Below are 23,815 nucleotides of genomic sequence, written 5' to 3'. Positions count from 1 at the left end.
GGTTTAAGGAGGCCATGTAATGGGAGATATCAATTGTTTCTCCGAAGTTTTGGGTACAGTTCCCCATATAATCTGAGAATAGGGGTGAATTCATCTCTCGTGATTAGGCCTTGTTGGTCTTGGTTCATTTCTGGGTTGGCTTTGAGTGGGCGAGTGTTTTGTGGAAATGTGGTGACGGGCCTTTGGTTATTCATGGCGTGTCTGAGGTAGGGCAGATGTGATGCTTGGTAGTAAGGTGTTTGAGGAGGTAATGGAAATTGGGGTGGATAATTTCGAGGTCGGGGTTGGTTAGAATCTGACGAATTGAGAATGTAATGACTCCAGTTCCCACCATGTGGGCTTCGGCTCTTTCTTCCTTCTTGGTCTTTGCTTTTCTTGAGCCTTGATCCTTCCATTCGCCGCTCTTGACGGCATTCTCTATGAGTTCACCAGATATTATGATATCCGAAAAATCCTTCGTAGCACTTCCCACCACTTGTCATAGAACGGTGCTTTCGAGTATTGATGAAAAGGATCGTTATCTCGGTCTTAGTCGATGGAGGCTCCACTTGGGCGAGATATCTCTCCATCTTTCGCATATTGTTTAAAGGATTCTGCTGGTTTCTTCTCCATCATTTGCAAGGTCATACGATCGCACCATCTCCGATACATGCTTGTCTTGATCGCAAAATCTCGACGCCAAGTCTTTCCAGATCGAATCTTTTCTCTACTAAGTTGATTGTACCACCGAGAGTCGACCTGTTAGACTATCTTGGAAGCAATGTATGAGTAGTTTATCCTCGTTCACATAACCAGGTCATTTTCGACAAAACATGACCAAATGCGCCTTTGGACATCTTGTCCCATCATACTTCTCAAAATCGGGCACTTTAAACTTTGGGGCAAAATCGGATCGGTACAGATCGAGTTCTTTGGCACCTAGTGCGAGAAGACTTGATGCCTTCTATCGCTTTGAGTCTTTCCTCTAGACTCCTATATTTTGCGTCATGGTTATCCGATTTCAACTTGGCTACCTCTGTTGGGTCATCCAGTGCGGAACTAGTGGATCGCCAGGACTATCCCCGGCTTGACGCGAATATTCCTTTCCCCAAATTAGTGGGTGGAGCGGTGGCATGGGTCGATGTTCCAAGCCGTGGGTTCCCTTGAGTGCACCCTCTTTGTGTTGTATATCACGAATGGTGGAGTGAATCTGAGGGATAGAGTGGATCCTGATCGTGGTGAATTCTTGATCGAGATTCTTCAATGTCAGGGCTCCGCATGGGTCCTTTCCCTTTAACTAGAGCTGTAACATTCCGAAATAGGGCCTAAACGGAACAGTGGTTGCGAAACCACAAATTCAGGGTAAAAAAATAAAATAAAAAATATTTTATTATTATTTTGAGGTTCATGGTATGATTACATGATTGTGTGAAAATTTCGTGATAAAATTCTATGCATAAAGTGCTTAAATTGAGGTTAGGGACTAAATCGAATAATTTGCAAAACTTGCATTCTAGAAGTTTTAGTATGAAATTATTTTGGAATATTAATTAGGAGATCTTAAATGGTAATTTGACCAATTTTAAGTTCATGGACAAAATTAGGACATGGAAGGAATTTTGAAAGTTTAGTAAGGAGGGGCATTTTGGTCATTTAGTTATTAACATTAATAAAAGTTAAAAAGATGATAAAATTGTATCATCTTCTTCAAGTTACCAGCAGAACCTTACCTCTCTCCATAGCTGGGGTTTCTTCAACTTTCAAGCTTCATAGTAAGTGATTCCAAGCCCGCTTTTAATGATCTTTACGTTTTTGAAGTCCCTAGCTCGATAAAGCTTATGCTAGCAATAATTTAAGTTAGGAATCAAATTTGGAAAAATACCCATAGGTGAAATTTGTGTATTTTGATGTTTTATGATGGAATATGAGGTTTTAAATTATGTTAGACAACTTGTGCTACTTGGTTTTAAGTGAAAACGAGTAAAAAGGCTTAATCGGTAAAATACCTAATAGTCATAAGTACATGTTAGTGTGTGAATTTGATGTTGCCATAGAAGGAAAAATGATCAGCATGTCATTAAACATAAGAAAATAGGATGAAGTTTAATTTACGAGCCTTGGGGCAAAAGTGCAAATATGTGAAAGTTTAGGGGCAAAAATGTAATTTTTCCAAAGTTTGAGTAAAGGGTTGTTTTGATAAATGTTGATATTAAATAAGCTAAATTTGCTATTATAGATCAAGAAGAGCGAAATTCGAGAGTAGATCGGGGAAAAGAAAAAGTAAAGGACTAAATTGTAAAGTTTAGTCACATTTTGTATCGAGGTAAGTTTACATAAATAAATGCAATATTCTTTTATTTTACATTATTATTGTCAATTTCAGCATTTATATATTATGTTATGAAAATATTTAAAGTCGAATTTAAGGTGAAGTGACAGAGGAAAAGTGTTAGAAAGCCGGTTGAACCCTAGGAATGTTAGGATATTAGGGTTGACAGACGTAATGAAATGAGCCATGTAAGTCCATATTAGAAATATGGCTTTGGAGACAGGATTGAGCCATGTAAGTCCATATTATATATGGCGTTGGAGACAGAATAATTCATGTAAGTCCATGTCAAAGACATGGCATTGGCGAGATATTGATAGAGCAGAAGCGACCTAGTATCCTTAGTATTCGAGTGGTTCAACGGGTCAGGATACGAGTTAAATTACAGTGAATTAACAACAAAGGAAAAGTAGATTATAGTTATGAAAAGGAAAGGTCGGTAAGAAAGAAGGTAAGGGAATAAAGAAGAAGATAGAAATTGAGAAGTAAAGAAATTTATGATGTTAGATGATATTATGCATAATTATCCATTATGTTGAATGTTGTGATTTATTTGCTTGTAAGCTTACTAAGCCTAGTGCTTAATCTCTTTATTTTCTTCTTCTTATAGTACTTATCTAGTCACTCGAGGATCGAAGGAAATGTCGAGGCCGATCACACTATCAAAGAAATAACTCGGTATAACTAGGCGTTTTGTTTTGGGTATGGCATGTATAGAAACTTAGCTACTTTTGGCATAATATGAATAATGAATGATGTGTAAATACTTGCTAGTGATTAGCTAAGAAAATAGCTGATGATATACATGTTTATTAATATGTATGATTGAATGATGATTATCACATGAAAATTATGAAAATGTGAAAGTAACCTAAAACAGATTCAAGTAATGAAATGATGTAACTTTGAAAAATCACTAAAATTGTAGAAACATAGTTTGAAGATGAATAATATATGAAATTAAAGCTTATTATGTATATTTTCTTATGGAATAAGCAAAACAGGTAAAAGTATTATATTTTATGATATATCTGAGTTTTAGTGAAACAGGGTCAGAGCGATTTCTGGATCCCCTGTTTCAACTTTTGAAATTCACCATAAATTGTACAAAACTAATTAGAAGGTATAATTTATATGGTTAGAATTATTTTGAATCTAGTTTTGATAGAAACAAACGACTTAGTCATATGAATTTTGTACAGGAAGAAAAATGGTTTGTAGTAAGAAGAGGTCAGTGCAGTCGAGTTTTGAAACAGGGGAAACTTTAACTAATAAACTGTACTAATTGGATAAGTCAAAAATTCTAGAAAAAAATTAGTAGATATATATATGAGTCTAGTTTCATGAAAAATTTACGGATCTTAATTTCGAGTTTTGAAACTCGAGAAATGAATTTTTAAGTAACTATGACGCAGAAAAACAGTTTATTCCGAAAATTAAAATAAGTGATTTAGAGTTGTTTAAAAGGTAAGATAAGTTTAGTAACACCTCAAGCTTGACTCCGGTGATGGTTTCGGGCGTGGGGCGTTACATTTATTGGTATCGAGCAGGTTTAGTCGGTTCTCGGAACAGCTAGTGTGAGAAAAGTCTAGCTATACATGCCATACTTGTATTTTGATAGTGTGACGACTCATTTATTTTTAAATATTTTGTTTTATTGTAATGGATCCGTGTGAGCTGGTGATGATGATGTAGAAAGTAATGCTTTGCTCCTCAGAGAAGGGTAGCGCCATCGAGAATAGGCGATAATGATTAATCGGGGAGGAGTGACTCGAAGCTCTCTTCCAAGCTTTGAATGATTTGTTTGCCGAGTTTGTTCATACGAATCCGCAGTTAGACCTCCACCCCTCATGATTCTCGGGCTACCCATGTAGCTCAAGCTCCCCAATCACAGTGCAGTGATAAGAGAAAAGCCACCAGTTGATAGAATCAGAAACAAGGGCGTAAGAGTTCCGAGCAACAAAAGATGATGATGCGAAAGAGCGAATTTTGGTTAGAAAATACTATCGAGTCTTTGATGAGTTATCTTGTACACCCGAGGAATGTATGGAATGTGTAGTATCACTTCTTAGAGACTCACCTACTACTGGTGGAAGACACTTGTATCGGTTGTACCAAAGGAGAGGTCACTTGGGATTTCTTTCAGAGGAATTTCAGTAAAAGTACATCGATCGAGAGGTTTATTGACCGTAAGAGAAAGGAATTCTGGAATTGAAACAAGGTAATATGACGGATCGATGAGATTGTGCTTAAATTATCGGCAACTTAACAAGGTAACATGAAAGAACAAGTATCCATTGCCTAGAATTGATGATCTGTTTGATCAATTGAAGGAGCTCTGTGTTTTTCAAGATAGATTTGAGATCCGGATATTATCGGTTGTGAGTTAAAGAGTCGATGTCTTGAAGACCGCTTTCGGACTAGGTATGGTCATTATGAGTTCCTTGTGATGCCATTTGACTTGACTAATGCTCCTGCCATTTTCATGGACTTAATGAACCGAATTTTCGGACCGTACTTGGATAAGTTTGTAGTTTTATTTATTGATGATATCTTGATTTATTCTCATGATGAGACCGACGTGCAAGAGCATTTGAGAACAGCTTTCTGATTCGAAAGATAATCGGTTGTATGTCAAGTTTAGCAAAAGTGAGTCTTGGTTACGAGAAGTTGGTTTTCTTGGACATATTGTTTCGTGAAGGTATTAAGGTTGATCCGAGCAAGATTTACGCCATTGTTGATTGGAAGCCTCCTAGAAATGTATCAAAAGTTAGAAGTTTTCTTGGTCTTGCCGGATATTATAGGCGATTTGTAGAGGATTTTCCATGATAGCTACCCGTGACAAGATTGCTGCGAAAGGATGTCAAGTTTGAATGGATGAGAAGTGTCAACGAGTTTTGACAAGTTAAAAGCATTGTTGACTAAAGCTCTGTTTTAGTGCAACTAGAACCGGTAAGGAGTTTGTGATTCTGATGATCGTCCATGAATGGACTTGGTTGTGTACTTATGCGGGAAGGGAAGGTAATTGCTTTTGCCTCTAGACAACTAAAGCCACATGAGAAGAACTATCCGACACATGATTTAGAGCTAGCGCCATTGTTTTTATATGAAGATTTGGAGACATCATTTGTACGGTGAGAAGTGCCACATATTCACCGATCACAAAAGTTTGAAATATTTGATGACTCAAAAAGATTTGAATTTGAGGTAAAGAAGATGGTTAGAGTTGATTAAAGATTATGAGCTAGTGATCGATTATCACCTAGGTAAGGCAAACGTTGTTGCTGATGCTTTGAGTAGGAAATCTTTATTTGCATTAAGAGCTTTGAACACTAGTCTAGCCTTATCAGATGATGGTTTTATCTTAGCTGAGTTGAGAGCTAAACCGATGTTTCTTGAAGAAATTTGTGAAGCTCAAAAAAAACCGAGTGAGTTGTTAACCAAAAGAGATCGGTCTGAGTCGGATGTAGAGTCAGATTTTCAGATCAGTTCTGACGGTTGTTTGATGTTCCGAGACAGGGTATGCATACCGAAGAATGATGAGCTTATTCGAAAGATTTTACAGGAAGCACATTGTAGTTCTTTGTCTATTCATCCAGGTAGTATAAAGATGTATAGTGATTTAAAAGAAAAATGTACTAGTGGGTAGGAATGAAAAGGGATATTTCAGAGTTTGTTTTTAGATGTTTGATCTGTCAGCAGGTAAAGGTCGAACATCAGGTACCTTCAGGTTTATTGCAGCCTGTGCTAGTCCCTGAGTGGAAATGGGATCGAGTTACTATGGATTTTGTGACAGGATTGCCGTTTACACCGAGAAAGAAAGATGCAGTATAGGTTGTGATTGATAAGTTAACGAAGTCGGCTCATTTTATCCCAGTTCGTATGGATTATTCACTTGACAAGTTGGCCGAGTTGTATATGTCAGAGATAGTCAAACTACACAAGGTACCATTATCGATCATTTTAGACAGAGATCCAAGATTTACTTCACGGTTTTGGAAGAAATTACAGAAGGCTTTGGGCACAAAGTTGAGTTTTAGTACAGCTTTCCACTCTCAAACCGACGGTCAGTCAGAGAGAGTTATTCAGGTACTTGAAGATATGCTTAGATGTTGTGTACTGGAATTTCAAGGCAATTGGGAAAAATATTTACCATTAGTAGAGTTTGCCTACAATAATAGTTATCAGTCGAGTTTGAAGATGGCACCTTATGAAGCTTTGTATGGACGTAAATGCCGCACACCTTTATATTGGACAGAGCTTAAAGAAAGCCAGATTTACGGGGTTGATCTAGTTAAAGAAACGGAAGAAAAAGTGAAAGTTATCAGAAATTGTTTAAAAGCGACTTGAATGACGGTAAGTCGTGCGATTTAAAAGAAAAGAGATCGAATATCAAGTTGGTGACAAAGTTTTTTTGAAAGTATCCCCGTGGAAGAAAGTTCTCAGATTTGGCAAGAAAGGCAAACTAAGTCCACGTTTTATTGGACCGTTTGAAGTGATTGAGAGAGTCGGACCATTAGCATATCGGTTAGCTTTACCGATTGAGTTAGAGAAGATTCATAATGTATTTCATGTGTCTATGCTACGTCGTTATCGTTCAGATCCGTCACATGTGATTTCTCAAACAGAGGTTGAGATTCAGCCAGACATGACTTACGGTGAAGAACCGGTAAAGATTCTAGCTCGAGAGGTAAAGCAATTAAGGAACAAAAGTATTGTACTTGTGAAAGTACTATGGAATAGACATGGGGTAGACGAGGCTACATGGGAACCCGAAGAGGCTATGCAAAAATAGTACCCATATCTCTTCACAGGTAAGATTTTCGGGACGAAAATCCCTAAAGGGGGGGAGAAATGTAACATTCCGAAATAGGGCCTAAACGGAACAGTGGTTGCGAAACCACAAATTCAGGGTAAAAAAATAAAATAAAAAATATTTTATTATTATTTTGAGGTTCATGGTATGATTACATGATTGTGTGAAAATTTCGTGATAAAATTCTATGCATAAAGTGCTTAAATTGAGGTTAGGGACTAAATCGAATAATTTGCAAAACTTGCATTCTAGAAGTTTTTAGTATGAAATTATTTTGGAATATTAATTAGGAGATCTTAAATGGTAATTTGACCAATTTTAAGTTCATGGACAAAATTAGGACATGGAAGGAATTTTTGAAAGTTTAGTAAGGAGGGCATTTTGGTCATTTAGTTATTAACATTAATAAAAAGGTAAAAAAGATGATAAAATTGTATCATCTTCTTCAAGTTACCAGCAGAACCTTACCTCTCTCCATAGCTGGGGTTTCTTCAACTTTCAAGCTTCATAGTAAGTGATTCCAAGCCCCGTTTTTAATGATCTTTACGTTTTGAAGTCCGTAGCTCGATAAAGCTTATGCTAGCAATAATTTAAGTTAGGAATCAAATTTGGAAAAATACCCATAGGTGAAATTTGTGTATTTTGATGTTTTATGATGGAATATGAGGTTTTAAATTATGTTAGACAACTTGTGCTACTTGGTTTTAAGTGAAAACGAGTAAAAGGCTTAATCGGTAAAAATACCTAATAGTCATAAGTACATGTTAGTGTGTGAATTTGATGTTGCCATAGAAGGGAAAAATGATCAGCATGTCATAAAACATAAGAAAATAGGATGAAGTTTAATTTACGAGCCTTGGGGCAAAAGTGCAAATATGTGAAAGTTTAGGGGCAAAATGTAATTTTGCCAAAGTTTGAGTAAAGGGTTGTTTTGATAAATGTTGATATTAAATAAGCTAAATTTGCTATTATAGATCAAGAAGAGCGAAATTGAGAGTAGATCGGGAAAAGAAAAGTAAAGGACTAAATTGTAAAGTTTAGTCACATTTTGTATCGAGGTAAGTTTACAGATAAATAAATGCAATATTCTTTTATTTTACATTATTATTGTCAATTTCAGCATTTATATATTATGTTATGAAAATATTTAAAGTCGAATTTAAGGTGAAGTGACAGGAGGAAAAGTGTTAGAAAGCCCGGTTGAACCCTAGGAATGTTAGGATATTAGGGTTGACAGGATGAATGAAATGAGCCATGTAAGTCCATATTAGAAATATGGCTTTGGAGACAGGATTGAGCCATGTAAGTCCATATTATATATGGCATTGGAGACAGAATAATTCATGTAAGTCCATGTCAAAGACATGGCATTGGCGAGATATTGATAGACAGAAGCGACCTAGTATCCTTAGTATTCCGAGTGGTTCAACGGGTCAGGATCTGAGTTAAATTACAGTGAATTAACAACAAAGGAAAAGTAGATTATAGTTATGAAAAGGAAAGGTCGGTAAGAAAGAAGGTAAGGGAATAAAGAAGAAGATAGAAATTGAGAAGTAAAGAAATTTATGATGTTAGATGATATTATGCATAATTATCCATTATGTTGAATGTTGTGATTTATTTGCTTGTAAGCTTACTAAGCCTAGTGCTTAATCTCTTTATTTTCTTCTTCTTATAGTACTTATCTAGTCACTCGAGGATCGAAGGAAATGTCAGAGGCCGATCACACTATCAAAGAAATAACTCGGTATAACTAGACGTTTTGTTTTGGGTATGGCATGTATAGAAACTTAGCTACTTTTGGCATAATATGAATAATGAATGATGTGTAAATACTTGCTAGTGATTAGCTAAGAAAATAGCTGATGATATACATGTTTATTAATATGTATGATTGAATGATGATTATCACATGAAAATTATGAAAATGTGAAAGTAACCTAAAAACAGATTCAAGTAATGAAATGATGTAACTTTGAAAATCACTAAAATTGTAGAAACATAGTTTGAAGATGAATAATATATGAAATTAAAGCTTATTATGTATATTTTCTTATGGAATAAGCAAAACAGGTAAAAGTATTATATTTTATGATATATCTGAGTTTTAGTGAAACAGGGTCAGAGCGATTTCTGGATCCCTGTTTCAACTTTTGAAATTCACCATAAATTGTACAAAACTAATTAGAAGGTATAATTTATATGGTTAGAATTCTTTTGAATCTAGTTTTGATAGAAACAAACGACTTAGTCATATGAATTTTGTACAGGAAGAAAAATGGTTTGTAGTAAGAAGAGGTCAGTCAGTCGAGTTTTGAAACAGGGAAACTTTAACTAATAAACTGTACTAATTGGATAAGTCAAAAATTCTAGAAAAAAATTAGTAGATATATATATGAGTCTAGTTTCATGAAAAATTTACGGATCTTAATTTCGAGTTTTGAAACTCGAGAAATGAATTTTTAAGTAACTATGACGCAGAAAAATAGTTTATTCCGAAAATTAAAATAAGTGATTTAGAGTTGTTTAAAAGGTAAGATAAGTTTAGTAACACCTCAAGCTTGACTCCGGTGATGGTTTCGGGTGTGGGGGCGTTACAAGAGCTGACATCATCTCCATCATTTTGGCCATTTGATCTCTTTGCTCGAGGGATTCCTCTCGAGATCTCATCATTAGGTCTCTCGTCTCTTGTTGTGATTTGGCCAGTTGCTCTTGTAATTCTTTTTGAGTCCTTTCCATCCTTTCAATTCTCTCATTGAATTCAGCTTCCATCACTCTAGCTTGTCGGCGCGTTTTATACTGATGACGTGGTTCCAGTCTTGTGGTATTACAACTGCGAATTATACATTTTGTCTTCAGCGACCGAGTATGGGATATGCAATGTATGGATGAATGCATGAATGAATGTACGAATGTCAAAATGTTAACATGTTAATTATGCAAGGAATGCAAAAAATTGGTGTTAATTTCAAGGTAGCCCCATATTTAGGCATTTCATTGATCAACATAGCCTATTACACAAAGTTTCCATTTTTCAACGGTTACACAAATTTCCTAGCCACATTGCCTTGTTTCTTTACTTGCTCTAAAAACTCTGATATGTTCGATCTTTGGCTCGGAGGGAATTGGTAACTGAGAACTTCGGCTTCATCTGATAATTGAACAATTTGCATAGCTGCTTTGCGAATTTCATTGATCAAGAAGTCGAGTTGCATTTCTCTTTCTTTGAGAGATCCTTCATACGCGTGAATGTCCCTATCGTACTGCTCACTCTTTTCTTCTAGAGCCTTCAGGAGGCTATCTAATTGTTGTTGATGAGATTGCAGCATATTTTCTAGATCTCGTGTTTTTCTTTTTAATTCTTGATGTTCAGACTGACTTTTTGCCAATTCTGCAGTCGCTATTTCATACTCGGCGTTCTTCCTTCTTAACTCTATCAAAGCGCGCGCAGCCTTTTCCTCCTCTTTCTTTGCTTTTCCCTTCCAAAACTCCATTCCTCCCTTGATATTGCTAATTTCTTCCTTCCATTCTGCTGTCGACTTGCCCAACCCGCTATTCTTTATAGTGTTTCTTAATTTCTTGTTTTCCGAATGAAGGTCCCTTAAGTCGTTTCTCACAATCTCGGATTCTCTTTGTACTTTTTCGTTCGGATCTTTCAACCTTGAACTCCAATCTTGATTGATAGTTTTCTTCTTGAAGGGCACTAAGGTCTCGAGACATCTTGGCTTTTCTCGCTCAATTCTTGTCTTGCCATTTCTAGCTCGACGGCATTTCCTTGAGAAAGGATTCGGATGGGGTGGTTTGTTGTCGAGATTTCTTGACTATTTACCCGTTGCTTCCTCCATACGTTGTAATCTTGGGTAAGGGTATCAGCATACAAGGCTAATTCCATGAAATGAATTTCCTTCCAAGACTTTGCGTGTCTCGGACTCTCTTCATATATCCTTCACCCGTGAAAGCGAACTCGAATGTGCTAACCCTCCGATTCTTGGGGAGGAATTGTCAAAGAAAATTGCCTTTGGACCAATAGCGGAACATATCCAACTCCTCCCATAACCCAAGTAAAGGTACCCAATCTTGGCTTCCACATTTGTATAGCGAATCGAAGGACGGATCTAGGGTGCTCTCCATGTTATATCCTCTGCGAAGGTTACGAAAGATCGATACCCAATGTTGCTCAATGACTTCCTTGACCATTCTTTCTTGAGGAAAGCTTCTAGCGGGAGAATGTTTTAGAAAACATATGAAATGGAGTGCGCTCTACCTTCCGAAGTGACTCAAAATCCAAACATTGAGCAATCTACAGCATCCGATAAATCGTCCTTCCCTTTTCTTCGACAACTACTCGGGGACACGAAGGTCTCGGCTAGGATGGTTGGGACAGGTTGATTCCTTGTTTTAACCTTTCAAGAAATCAACTCTCGCCACTTGAGATGTCCGAGAACCTTTGGGAAAATAACCGGACCATAAATGGCCAGCGAATAGATTTACCCTTTTCAAAGATGTCGGGATGGTTCGAGTCAAATCTCGTAGGGAGGACCATGGAATGCAAATGGTTTCGTTCTTCTTCTTCATCTGCTTTTCAGCCCATGCATCGGTCATGTCTGTCGGTCTCACTAACTTTTCTTGAAGGTCATCGGCTTAGGCTCCTTCACATATATTTTGCGAATTGTACATTGTCGATGCGGAGTAAAGCAGCATACTCTTCTATGGTTGGAGTCATGTCTTCTTGATTGAAGGTGAAACACTGATAAGCTGGGTCCCAGAACCGAACCATGGCTTGAATCAACTGTTCGTCTACACGGATGGTGATCAGGTGAGCTATATCTCCATACCTCTCAGTGAAAACGTCTCTAGTGTCTGAATCCCACTGATTCCAAATTCGAACCAAATCCTCAAAGTTATTTTGGCGAACATTTACAGTTATATGTTCGGACAAATTGGCGACACACCCTTTCACTAGACTATCCCCCTTTTCTCTCTGAGTTTTTAGAGACCAGTCCCGAACCATGGCATTCTTCTCGGTTATTTGTGTAATTGACTCCTCCATCAGAAACCCATTTTTTTGGCAACCAACCTTTAATCAACACCTTTCTAATATGATGCCTATGATGCATGATGAAAATAAAAACAAACAAACTTGGTTAGTAAACACAACAAATATAATTTAAAAACAAACTAAACTACCCAATCCAATTATTTTGCATAAACAAAGTAAATGAAAGGTAAAAGGCATTTTCCCGTGTACTTATTTTGGTGACTATAAGCGGACGGAGGTTCAGCATGGCTCTAATTGGATAGCTCGTATGGTTCGTTATATGCGATCTCGGTTCTAGACAGTATTTTCGAATTGCTCGTACTATCATCTGCTAAGATTAGCACGAAGCCTCGGTCATAACCCATCACAGCTCACGAGTTCAATTCGAGGATTACATTTACTTATGCCTATGCGGAGGGACAAGTTAACTCACGAAAGCATAAGTCATATGTAACCCGAAAGTATTCACTAGCTTTGTCTGGAGGGACGAGTTAACTCACGAAGGCGTAGCGTTTACTTTCACTTAAACGGACGGGGCGGGTAAAGAGCTCATGTTATGCGAAAATGCAAGTGCATGGTGTGTGGGAAAAACTCATGAACCTTTACGTTTTACTTAAACCAAACCAAAATTAAAACCATGAAAATCGAAAACTAAAAACAACCAAATAAGCAAGTTAGAAGAAACATTTACGACATGATACAAATGCATGAATTTTGAAAGCGAGATTTTCGGATCACGACCAAATATTTACTTTGAACAAAGAAATTTGAAAATTTTGACAAAACGTGTTTGATTCGACTCGACTCGCAAGGCTATGTCCCCGATGGAGTCGCCAAATGTATGCGACGTAAAATTTTTGTTTCGGTCGCTAATTGTGGCGATTAAAAACTTGGAATTTGAAATTTGATTTTAGATTAAACCGAGTCGCCATCGATCTTTTTACTAGGTGTGATCGGACACCTATTAAATTTTTTAAAAAAGCGAGAAAAAGGCCGAGTTAAGGTCTACGTTAAAAAGCCGAGAAAAATTAGGGTTCGGAGTCGGTTCTGGCGCAAGGAAGGTATTAGCACCTCGCGACGCCCAAAAAATGGTATCTCATAAACAAGTGTTGTCTTGATTTTCAAAATATGAGTTCAAAGTAATATTCAATTGTGATCCAATTCAAAAGACGAAAACTTTCAATTTTTATTTTGAGAAGGATATACTGTGTTAACACGGCCTAAAAATTCCATCCAACATAGCGATGAAACTCATGACCTAATGTCACATCGATATATTGCCTCGCTTATTTAAAAACAAGAATAAGATTTTCAAATAATGCTAAGCAAATTGATGCGAAATAAAGATAATTAAAGGATCTAGAAATATATTGAGGCGAACAACGAGTGTGACAAGTAACATAAGAAAACAACAATAATACATACAAGATTAAATGTAATAATAGTATAAGATACGAGAAAACAATAAATATACGTATATATAAAAACGATATTAAAAGTATGTACGTAACGTCTGAGAAATATACATATATACATAATATATTTAATGTGAACATAAACAATGTACATATATAATAATATACATGAAATAGTAAAGAATACATAACTAATAATATAAAAGATATATACACATACATACAAATGTATGAATAGTAAAGAAGTATACAATAAAGAACATTAAAAATATATATGTATAATATATAAATATAGAAATATACACATACATTAGAAATAATAACATGAAAGAGAAACCATTAGCATACTTACATAAGTACATACATGCATATATATAAATAACAGTATTAGAAATATATGATATAATATAGAAACACACATAAAATAGTATATAAAATATAACTAATAATATAAGAAAAATATGCATAACATATAATGCGAAAATTTATATACATAACATGTATAAAAATATATATAGTATGATACTAAGATATTTACGTAATATACATATTAGGAATAAACAACATCTAATAATATTAATAATAACACAAAAATAATAATGAAATATATAAAAACAAATACGATATAACAATAATATTAAAATAAAGTAATTGAAATAGTACCATATAAATGTATGAATATATACATATATAATATACATATATCAATATTGATAATAATGCTAAAACTAGAAACAACAACCATTAATAATAATAATACTTAAAAAGAATTAATATATTAATAAAATAATAGTAACAATATTAGTAATATGTAACAAAAAGGAAAATAAACGAAAAAGGATTAAATCGGAATAAGAACAGAATTTCAGGGCGAATTTAAAAAGGGATAAAGAAATAAAGGACCAAAATGGACACGCGTGAAAACAACGAGGACCAAAAATGCAATATTCTCTATTACCAAAACGCGCGCGACACGGAGGGTCTAAATTGATGAACAGGCAAAAACTCGGGGCCAAATTAAAATATTAAAAACCCGATCGTAAAATAGCAAAAATGCGGAAGGGCCGATCATAATTAGCCCTTCCGCTTCAAAACACGCGGACCACTGGCGGACGGGTCGGGTCGACCCGACCAAGCATCAAAACAGCGTCGTTCTTTTGTTTAAATCTGGGTACCAAAAGCGGTATGCAGTTTTCTTTGGGCTATAAATAGCCTAAAACACGAAAAAAAATCATTTGAAGGGAAGAAAGAAAAAGAAGAGAGAAAAGGAGAGGGAGAAAGGAGAGAGGAGAGGGAGAGGAGAGGGCTCGGCCGTGGGGCCGGCCACCGGACGACCACCGGAGGTCCGCCATGCCGCCTGCCACCAACCACGCATGTGATGGTGGAAAAGGTAATTTTCTAAATTTTTTGCTTTTTATTTATTTTTATATTTATGTTATATGTTTATATATATAAATATAAATAAAATGGATTGAATGTATGAACAAAACGAAATAAAAGCAAAACGATGACTTAGAGCCCTTTTGCTTTCGATTTCAATACCTTGGGCCTCTGATTAGTATGGTAGTCGTGTTTTTGTGTATCCGAAATTGCTATTCGCTTTTGTTGTTTTTGAATCGAATGTACTCTTTTTGTTTAAAATGTATTGCTGCATTCAAAATTTTTTCCCTCCCTCCTTTCTTGATTTGGGTTTTATAACCCTTTTATACTTATTTTTAATTATTCTTGTCATGCTTTTTTTTGCCTTGGTCTTTGCAGGTGCAGAGGCATGGTGGTGGCAGATGGTATGGGGGTGGTCGGGGGTAGTGCTGAGTTGTCAGAAGCATGGGCAAGAGGGGTTCGGGTTTCTGAATACTGAGTCAGAGGGTAGGTTTGGTGGGTTTAGTACTGGGCTTTTAGAGTTAGCTAATGGGTTAGGTTTAGTGGGCTTGGTTGTTTAGGTTAATGGGTATGGGTTTTGGGCCTAAAATTGGCCTGTACAAGGGATTAATTTTTATAGTTTTTTCACTTTAAAATAATAATTGGTAAAATTGTTTCTAAGTCCTTTATTTTGACACGGTGCTGCATGGCTGCCCATGTTTGGTTCATGTGTCAACTCGTTGGGTTGAAGTACCCAAGTGATAGATTAGAAAACAAGTCTACGCACCAAAACGAATAAATTAAAAGTATAAGTACCACATCCATAATTTTTTTGTTAAAGTACAAAAGTAAATCTTGGCAGTATCCCATTAAAAATTAAATACTTATTTAAGTTATAAAATAAGTCTATTTTATTTCTTAAAATTAAGTACAAAATATAATTAAATTATTTGATAAATGTAATTTTAAAAGAAATAAAATTAAGTTCATTATAAATTCAAATTCTGCTCTATCCGTCGCATCCATAATATTTTATCTCATGAAAGCTAGTGGTCTTTACATTATATTCCAAGAGAACATAATCATTGTGCGGACTATTTAGCTAAACAAGCCTTGTTAGGAAAAGAAAATTTACAAGTCTTTGATGTTCCTCCTGAAGGAATTCACAGCCTTCTTGATAGGGATAGGTCTATGAGTGTTATACTTACATATTAGTTGGTATTGATTTTCTTGTATCACCAAAAAAAAAAAAAGTTAAGTATTAAGAAATTAAGTATTGAATTTAATTTATAAAATTTACTTGGTATATTTCTTAACATTAAATGCAGAATATGATTAGATTGTCTGGTGAATGTAATTTTAGAATTTTAAAATAAAATATTTAAAGGATAATATTAAAAGAAATAAAATAAAATAAAAGGAATTAAAAGAAATTCTATCTCATTAACTGATTATAATTTTCTCCACTTTTTCACTTAACAAGTTCTATAATTTACTTTTTATTTTGACTTACCAAACATATTTAAAAATTAAATCACTAAAATTAATATTTTCAATGGGTTATCAAATAATACTTTACTTATCATTTTCACACTTCTTCGCTTAAAAATTTTATGTGATTTGCTTTTTATTATGGATTATCAAAGATAAACAAGGCCGTAGAGGATAGGTTTTTAAGGGTAAAATATGCTCCAAGTCCTTGTATTATTTGTACATTTAGATTTTAAACTCTCAACTTTAATTTTTAAAAATTTAGTCCTTTTATTTTTCATATTTTCAAAATTTTAAATTTCAGGTCAAATTATTAAACTTTTCACTTTGTATTCATATAACAAAAATAATGTTATAATGAATATTAATTTAATAGAAGAATTTTAATGCTATTAACAATTAAACTTGCATTTTAAATTTAAAAATAAATTGACTAAACACTTGAAATAAAAATAAGAAACTAAATTCTAAATGTACAAAATAGGACTTAAAACATATTTTAACTTTTTTTATATTGTAAATGACATATTTAACCCAAATTCAATAAAAAAACTGTATGACAGTAAATATATAAATTAAACACATATATTTATATGAAAGGGAATTGTTTGGTGCACTACCAGTAGAGTAAAAATTTTCATAAGGGTGAAATTAGACTTGTTCATAAATTGGGTTACTTATTCAGGGTTGCCCGAAATTTGGGAGGGTTTAGACAAAAATATTAGACTCAAAAAATGGGGTTGGACAAAAAATTTAGACTCATTTAAAATATGGCTCAGGGTCGGCTTGAACATTCAAGGCTTGTATCCGCCCGACTTGCTTTTAAGTTTATAATACTTTATATTATGTTATTTTATATATTATATAATTTAGAACACATTAAAAATAAACTTATACTAAATATATAATGTTATTCTAATGTAAACATTAAAATAATATTAAGATGATTGTATAAAAAATTCAATAAATAAAAAAAGGTTTAAAATTATTAAATATTAAAATAATATAATATAAATATTTTAAAAAAAATTAAAAAAAATATGGCCGGGACTAAAATGGGTTTGGATTACTCATTTGCAAATATGGACGGGTTCGGGCAAAATTATAAGTCCATATTTTGAATAGGGTCTAGCTTGGATAAGCATAAAGTATTTTAATATCATACTTAAGTTCAACCCGAACTTGACGTGTCGCATGAATACCTCTAAGTGAAATGTTGACATGTGTTTTGAAAGAATATTAAAAATTAAAATAAATTAAAACAAATATCATGTACTAAACATTAGTTATGAAGTTAAAAACTTGAGATATAATATTAATAGAATATATTATATAAAAGATTTTCTCAAAAAAGAATTATATAAAAGATTTATTTACAAAATATTCATGAAGTATTTATCTTTTATAACAGTAAAAATATTTACTTTTAATTTAATAATATTTTAAAAATTGATAGTTTTCTCCGCAAGAGAGTATGCTTTTTAGAGGTTAATTTTAAAGTATGGTTTAAGTTATTTTATTTAAAGAAATTATATAAAATAAAAATTAATCTTAAAATAATATTTATTATTTTTTAAAATTTAAAATTTATATTATTTGAGTTAACGTCTAATTACATTTTGAGTAAAAAAATAGAAATAATACAGCTGGTAGTATAAATCATTTTGGCGCCACAGAATTTGATTTTGCGCGTAGTTTCAAACGACGACGGCCCTACAAAATTTAAATTAATTTGTTTTTCTTCTTACTTATTATTGGATTTAATTTACGATTTTGATCTCTGTATTAATATTATTATTTTCTCATTTTGGTATTTAAATTATTATTTTCATTTGATTTTATTCTAATAAGTCAAAATGAAATACAAAAGAAAAGATATAATTTAATTATGATTTAAAACTTATTATTATCTCCGGAATATTTTTTATTCATTCTAAACCTTAAATTCAATCTAAAGAAAACCCATTTCCCAGAATCTTATTTCGTTTTCATTAATGAAACATTATTACTATTTAATAATTTCTTTGGCGTTTAAATTTTGGTTTTCTTCAAAGTTTGACCGTCCAGCTTGTTCGACATGTCTGCTTCTCTATTTCACCTTTCTTTCTTGATTTGTATGTCAAACACTCTCGAAATTGATAAATAAGAAACACCTGAGTTAATACAGTTTAGATTGAATCTTTGTTGGGCATCTCTAAACTCAATACTCAGCACCAACTTTCTTGCATAAAACTTGGGCAAAAAAAAGGTCTTATCTTTATTTTCTTCCTTTTTTTTTCCTGGGTTTTTGTTCATTTGTTTAAGCTCTTAATATTTGTTTCTGCTATTGTCAAAGTTGGATTCTTTTGCTTCTTTGCTTTTAATGATTTTGTTTCTTTCATTTTTTTTTTTTGCCATTAGCCTTTGCTTTATAAGCATATTTTTGAGTCTTCTAGAAACTTTTTTTTTTTTTTGCCTTTTATCAGATGTTCATATGACTACTTTTAAGTGAAAACTCTTTTCTGCTTTAATTTTTTAACTTTCCTTATTAATTTCTTGAGAATTTTTTATGATGATGTTTGTTTTCCTTTCTAGGGCAAGGTTTTCTTTACAAGAAAATTCCTAATAATTCTCTATTTTCAGTTTTAGTTTTGATTGACAAAGGCTGAACATCCTATTTAGTGTTATATATATGTGTGTATATGCATATGCGTATGTATATACACTTATGGAAAGCTGTTAATCCTAGTTTCTTTCCCCTTTTAGATCATAGTTTGTATATCTAATATTAATATGGAATATCGAGGAAGCAATGCATTAAGTTTATTTCTCTTTGATTCAAGATGATGTTTGTTTTCCTTTAATAGAGAAAGTTTTTTTTTTCCCTAGAAAATATCTTGTATTGTTCTTGTTTCCGTTTCTAGTTGCTATTGGTTTAGGCTGAACATCCACTTTAGTTTTGAATTTTGATAAGTGTTTGTGTGTGAAGAAAGCTATTAATCCTGGTTTATTTTCCCTTATAAATCTTAGTTAATCTTAGTTTGTTTATTGAAAACTAATTGACATTTCCAGGAAGCAGAGGGAGGTAATTGAGTATTTGGGAATATACAGTAAGTAAATCCGAATCAACATCTGTCTTCCTCTTGATGAGCAATGGATGGCAGTGTTTGCATTTCTGGTTGATCCTTCTTCGTGCATTTTCACATTTCTGTAGAACGCTGTTGAATTATAGGAGTATCGGTTTTGACTAGATGAAGAAGTCAAAGAATGTGGAATCTAAACCTACACCGAGTGTCATTGCAAGATTAATGGGTCTTGATGAACTCCGGCCTCAGGAACTTGTCAAGAAGCCGAAGCAGCAAAGAGTGCTTTCCGAGAATTATCAACGTAAAGTTGCTTCTATAGGTGTTTGGGAGAAAAAAACAGGTCATGAACACCGTTCCTTTCAGCTCAGCATTGAAGAGCAGGAGTTCATCAGGGAAAGTGGTCCATCTTTAAATGAAAGCTTTGCAGGTGCAGAATTTATGACATTCGGTATCGAGCTTCAACCTTCGAAAGAAGTTCATTCTGGACTACCTGGGTTACGGTTTGCGGGTTCTAGAAAGGATTGCTTTGAAAATCATTTTCAGAAACCAAATTATCCGACGACCAAGCATGTCTACGATCAAGAAGGCAGCACTTCTCACCAGCAAGCTGAGAATGTAAGATTGTTAGGGTCAGCATGCGCCTTTGGATGTGAAAAAAACGACATATACAGGAAGGTTCGAGGTACAACTCATCAAGAAGATCCTAAATTGCTCCAAAAACTTGATAACCGTCATGTAAAAGATTCCCGAAGGAAAAATGGTCATGATAGTACTTGTATGGTTCCTAGATTTCGTCATGAATCAAACAATGAAAGATGTCCTTCCTTTAGGAAAATTGTTATTCCGAATCCTTTGGAGGTAGAGAAGGCTAAGAATTGTCTTGCTTCTCCTAGTTTTAGTGAAGCTTCGTATTCAAGTAATTGGAAAGACAAAGGGTTTGTTAGTCATGGGAAGGGAACTTTGCATGCTCAAGTTAAGGAGATGAAGAATGTTTGCAATGGTGTGAAACACACGGGGCATAGGTCTATCCTTTCCTGTGAAACTAAAAAGGAAATCTTCAGAAATACGAGGCATAATATGAGTAACATTTCTTTGGAGCCACTGAGGTGGGGATTCATTGGCGTTCGCAGTTTTAAGGAAGAACCAGAATTCATGATGGTTTTTTCCCCTAATAATTCTGAATTGAACAACTGGAACAAGCCCTCATGTTACTACCTAGATGGATCATATATGACTCTGGAAGCAAGGAAGCAAATCTCCGAAAGATGGAGGATGACTAAAGATTTTCGGGAGAATGGGCTTACGGGCAGGTGCAGAAGCAGAACTCGTGATGACATGCTTACATTGCCGGATCATGGTAATTGTGCAAACTTTCAGAGTCCATTGGGCATTAGCAGTAGAGATGGCCAGAAAATTGGTGGTGTTGGAGATTTAATAAGGTCCATATCTCCAGCATATTCTACATATGTTGAAAGTTCTAAAATCATGACCGATCGAAAAGCTTTCCATGGTGATTCATATATAACCATGGGGCCAAGGAAGCAGGATGCTAGTGGGAATGATGGTCTGGAACAAAGAAACTCAGTATCCATCTGCAGGAAGTCTCAACCTAATCTATACCTAGAGTCAGAAAACAGTCACTTGCTTCAAGACGTATATGTTATCAATAATATGTTCCATAACAACGTTGAGCAGCAAGATCTTTCGAACGAAAATTCTGTAGTTTCTAAGTCATTTAACCATAATATCATTCACTTCTATTCTGAAAATAAAATTACCACAATTGATCAATGGAATATCATCAAGGATGAAAATATGTCTGCAGAGGATTATCTAGTACACAAGTCATCGATGTGCACTGCTGCATCTCTGAGCATTGCCTCTAATATGGCAGTTACTGTAGAAATGGATGTTGGCAAGTCTACCGGAAACCATAAGCAGCACCAGTTTGAATCAACAGGCTGCACTATGTCAGAGAAAGATTATGATTCTTCTTTGTGTATCCATATCACTTCAAGTCAACAGGTTTGATGTTCCTTTTCTTTTCGAGTCTCCAATTTTTTTTATTAGATTAATACCACATTGAAGTAATGCTATGGTGCCGGATATGGTTTGATCAATGATAATGAAACTGATTATTGATAAATACTCGAAAAAGTATTTCTTAGTATGGCAGCTTGGACTAAAGACATCTTGTTTTCAAGAATATTAGTTTGTATTAGAAGTCAATAGAACATTTTTTGTTCCATAACAAAAAAAATGGATTTTCCGATTTGTTTCATTGTTATTGTACAGGAAGACATAGCAATGAAAATATCCAACCAGTGTAGCAAAGACCCTGAATTTCTTGTCAACTCAGAGACAACTTATCAGCCCAGTCTGGCTTCTGTTTTGGAAGCACCATTCCAAGAGGAGATTTTATCAAACTCCAAATGCTTTGGAAGTGTAACGGCTAGCTTACACGGTTAGTGAAATAGAAGGATTCCTTGACCTTTGGATTCTTCACCGCACCTTTTCTTGATTTAGATTCTTTTATGATCTTGTTTTCTAGCAGACGTACAGCGGCAACTCAAATTTCTAAAACCTGAACCGCTCAAAGGATACTCAGAAGGATCTGGAATGGTTGTGTCAAGTGATGACGATAATGATACAGGAATAGTGTCTCTAAAGGATTGTGAAGTAATTGATGATGATTCAGCTTGGTGGTTCAAATTTGAAGAGAATAGAGATTTCTCTTATTTGGTGGATGTATTGACCGAAGCAGGTTTCCGTGGTAGAAATCAGGATATATGCTCTGATCAATGGCAATTTCCCGAAATCCAAATAGGCCCTTCAGTTTTCGATAAATTAGAGAAGAAGTATGGTGAACAGATATCTTGGAATAGGTCAGCAAGGAGGCTACTTTTTGACCGAATAAATTCGGGTTTAATCGAACTTTTCCGACCATGCTTTGGAGAACCAATGTGGGCAAAACCTGTTGCAAGAAGGCTTAGCCATAGGCAGAACTTTAAGGAGATCGAAGAGCAACTGTATAAGCTCTTAGTTTGCCATGACAAAGAAGCAATAAAGAACTCATCTGAGAAACTATTTAGAAAAGATGATGGATGGTTATTCTTAGGATATGATGTTGAAGTAATCTGTAAAGACATAGTGAATTTGTTTATTGATGAATTGGCAGCAGAGATTGTTAGCCTAGAGAGTTTTTGAAAGATTTTTGAAGCTTTTTCCATATATTTGAAGGATCTGTGACATGAGTACTTGAAGAAAAGTGGAGTTCGGAGCGCAACATAGAACAAGGTTGTTTTGCATTTTTTTTCATTCATATTTTACAGAAACTTGTGAGAAAAAATATAGAAAGAGTTAGTAGGAAAATATACATAACATAGTTCATTCTTTGCATTAGTATGAAAAGTCAAGTTGTATGGATGTTTGTGTGTGTGTGTATAGTGGGATGATGGCAGATGCCATTACGGTGTATACATGTAAAGGCTAAAAGGTTTTGTACTTTGTTACTAAAAGAAGACAACGAGAAAAAGAAAGGATACGTTTTTTTGTTGCCCGCTATGCAGTTAAAGGTAAATACTTTATATTCTGCTAAATACTAAGATGGGTTCGGATTGAACTTTTAATGGAAAGATAGTTTGAAGAACAGGAAAATCACATAAAATGCTTATGGAACACTGCATACCAAACAAAGATTCTATATTCATTCGATACATATACATGAATAGGATCACATATGGTTGACCACTTTTAGGTATCACTAATCAACTTTTCTTTGTAACTGGCTTAGTTTATTTCCTTTTCTGCAGACTTTCTGGTTAAAATTTAATTTTGCTTTGACTTTTCAAATTTTTTAAAAATATATTAATATTCGACATCTACTTCAATATGTATTTTGGATATAAGACATTTCAAATATTTATAATATATAATTAAAAAAATTGAAGTAAAATAGGTTAGAAACATATAGTCTTTTTATAAATGAGAAAGGTGCCATGAACTTTACTTGGAGTTAAACCATCACCCAATCTTCCAACCATTCCTTATCTTCCACTTTCTGTAAAACTTCAACAACTCCATACATACACATACACATTTACATATATATATATATATACATGTATGTATGTGTATGAAACTTCAGTTCATCAAGACAAATATAAATTCCTGAGCTTGTATTGTTTTTCCTTGCCAGAAACATATTAGATGGAAACCTATAAACTCATTTCTGCACTACTTCTCACCTTCACAATTGCCTTCTCCACTTCAGCAAGAATGCTTGATGAGCAACCCTCAAACCCATCCAATCCTGTTTCAACA

The 23,815-nt window shown here is 34.3% G+C and overlaps 1 protein-coding gene across 1 annotated transcript; it reads left to right on the top strand.

The window, feature by feature from the left end:
- Nucleotides 1–18,417: 18,417 nt before the first annotated feature.
- Nucleotides 18,418–23,149, top strand: LOC108452886 (uncharacterized). The gene is made up of 4 exons (XM_017750669.2): nt 18,418–18,675; nt 19,479–21,517; nt 21,788–21,956; nt 22,047–23,149. Exons 2-4 carry the CDS (start codon nt 19,658–19,660, stop codon nt 22,697–22,699), a joined length of 2,682 nt encoding a protein of 893 aa, XP_017606158.1. The 5' UTR covers nt 18,418–18,675; nt 19,479–19,657; the 3' UTR covers nt 22,700–23,149.
- The last annotated feature ends 666 nt before the right edge of the window (nt 23,150–23,815 follow it).

Source organism: Gossypium arboreum, chromosome 5 (genome assembly GCF_025698485.1).
Source record: "Gossypium arboreum isolate Shixiya-1 chromosome 5, ASM2569848v2, whole genome shotgun sequence".
In the NCBI taxonomy this organism is placed as follows: Eukaryota; Viridiplantae; Streptophyta; class Magnoliopsida; order Malvales; family Malvaceae; genus Gossypium; species Gossypium arboreum.
Note: the sequence above shows the minus strand (reverse complement) of the source record. Positions and strands in the feature narration are given on the sequence as shown.

Coding starts and splice junctions, on each gene's coding strand:
- LOC108452886 (XM_017750669.2), top strand. CDS start 19,658: ATGAAGAAGTCAAAGAATGTGGAATCTAAACCTACACCGAGTGTCATT. Junction 21,518..21,787: donor ATATCACTTCAAGTCAACAG/GTTTGATGTTCC, acceptor GTTATTGTACAG/GAAGACATAGCAATGAAAAT. Junction 21,957..22,046: donor TGTAACGGCTAGCTTACACG/GTTAGTGAAATA, acceptor GTTTTCTAGCAG/ACGTACAGCGGCAACTCAAA.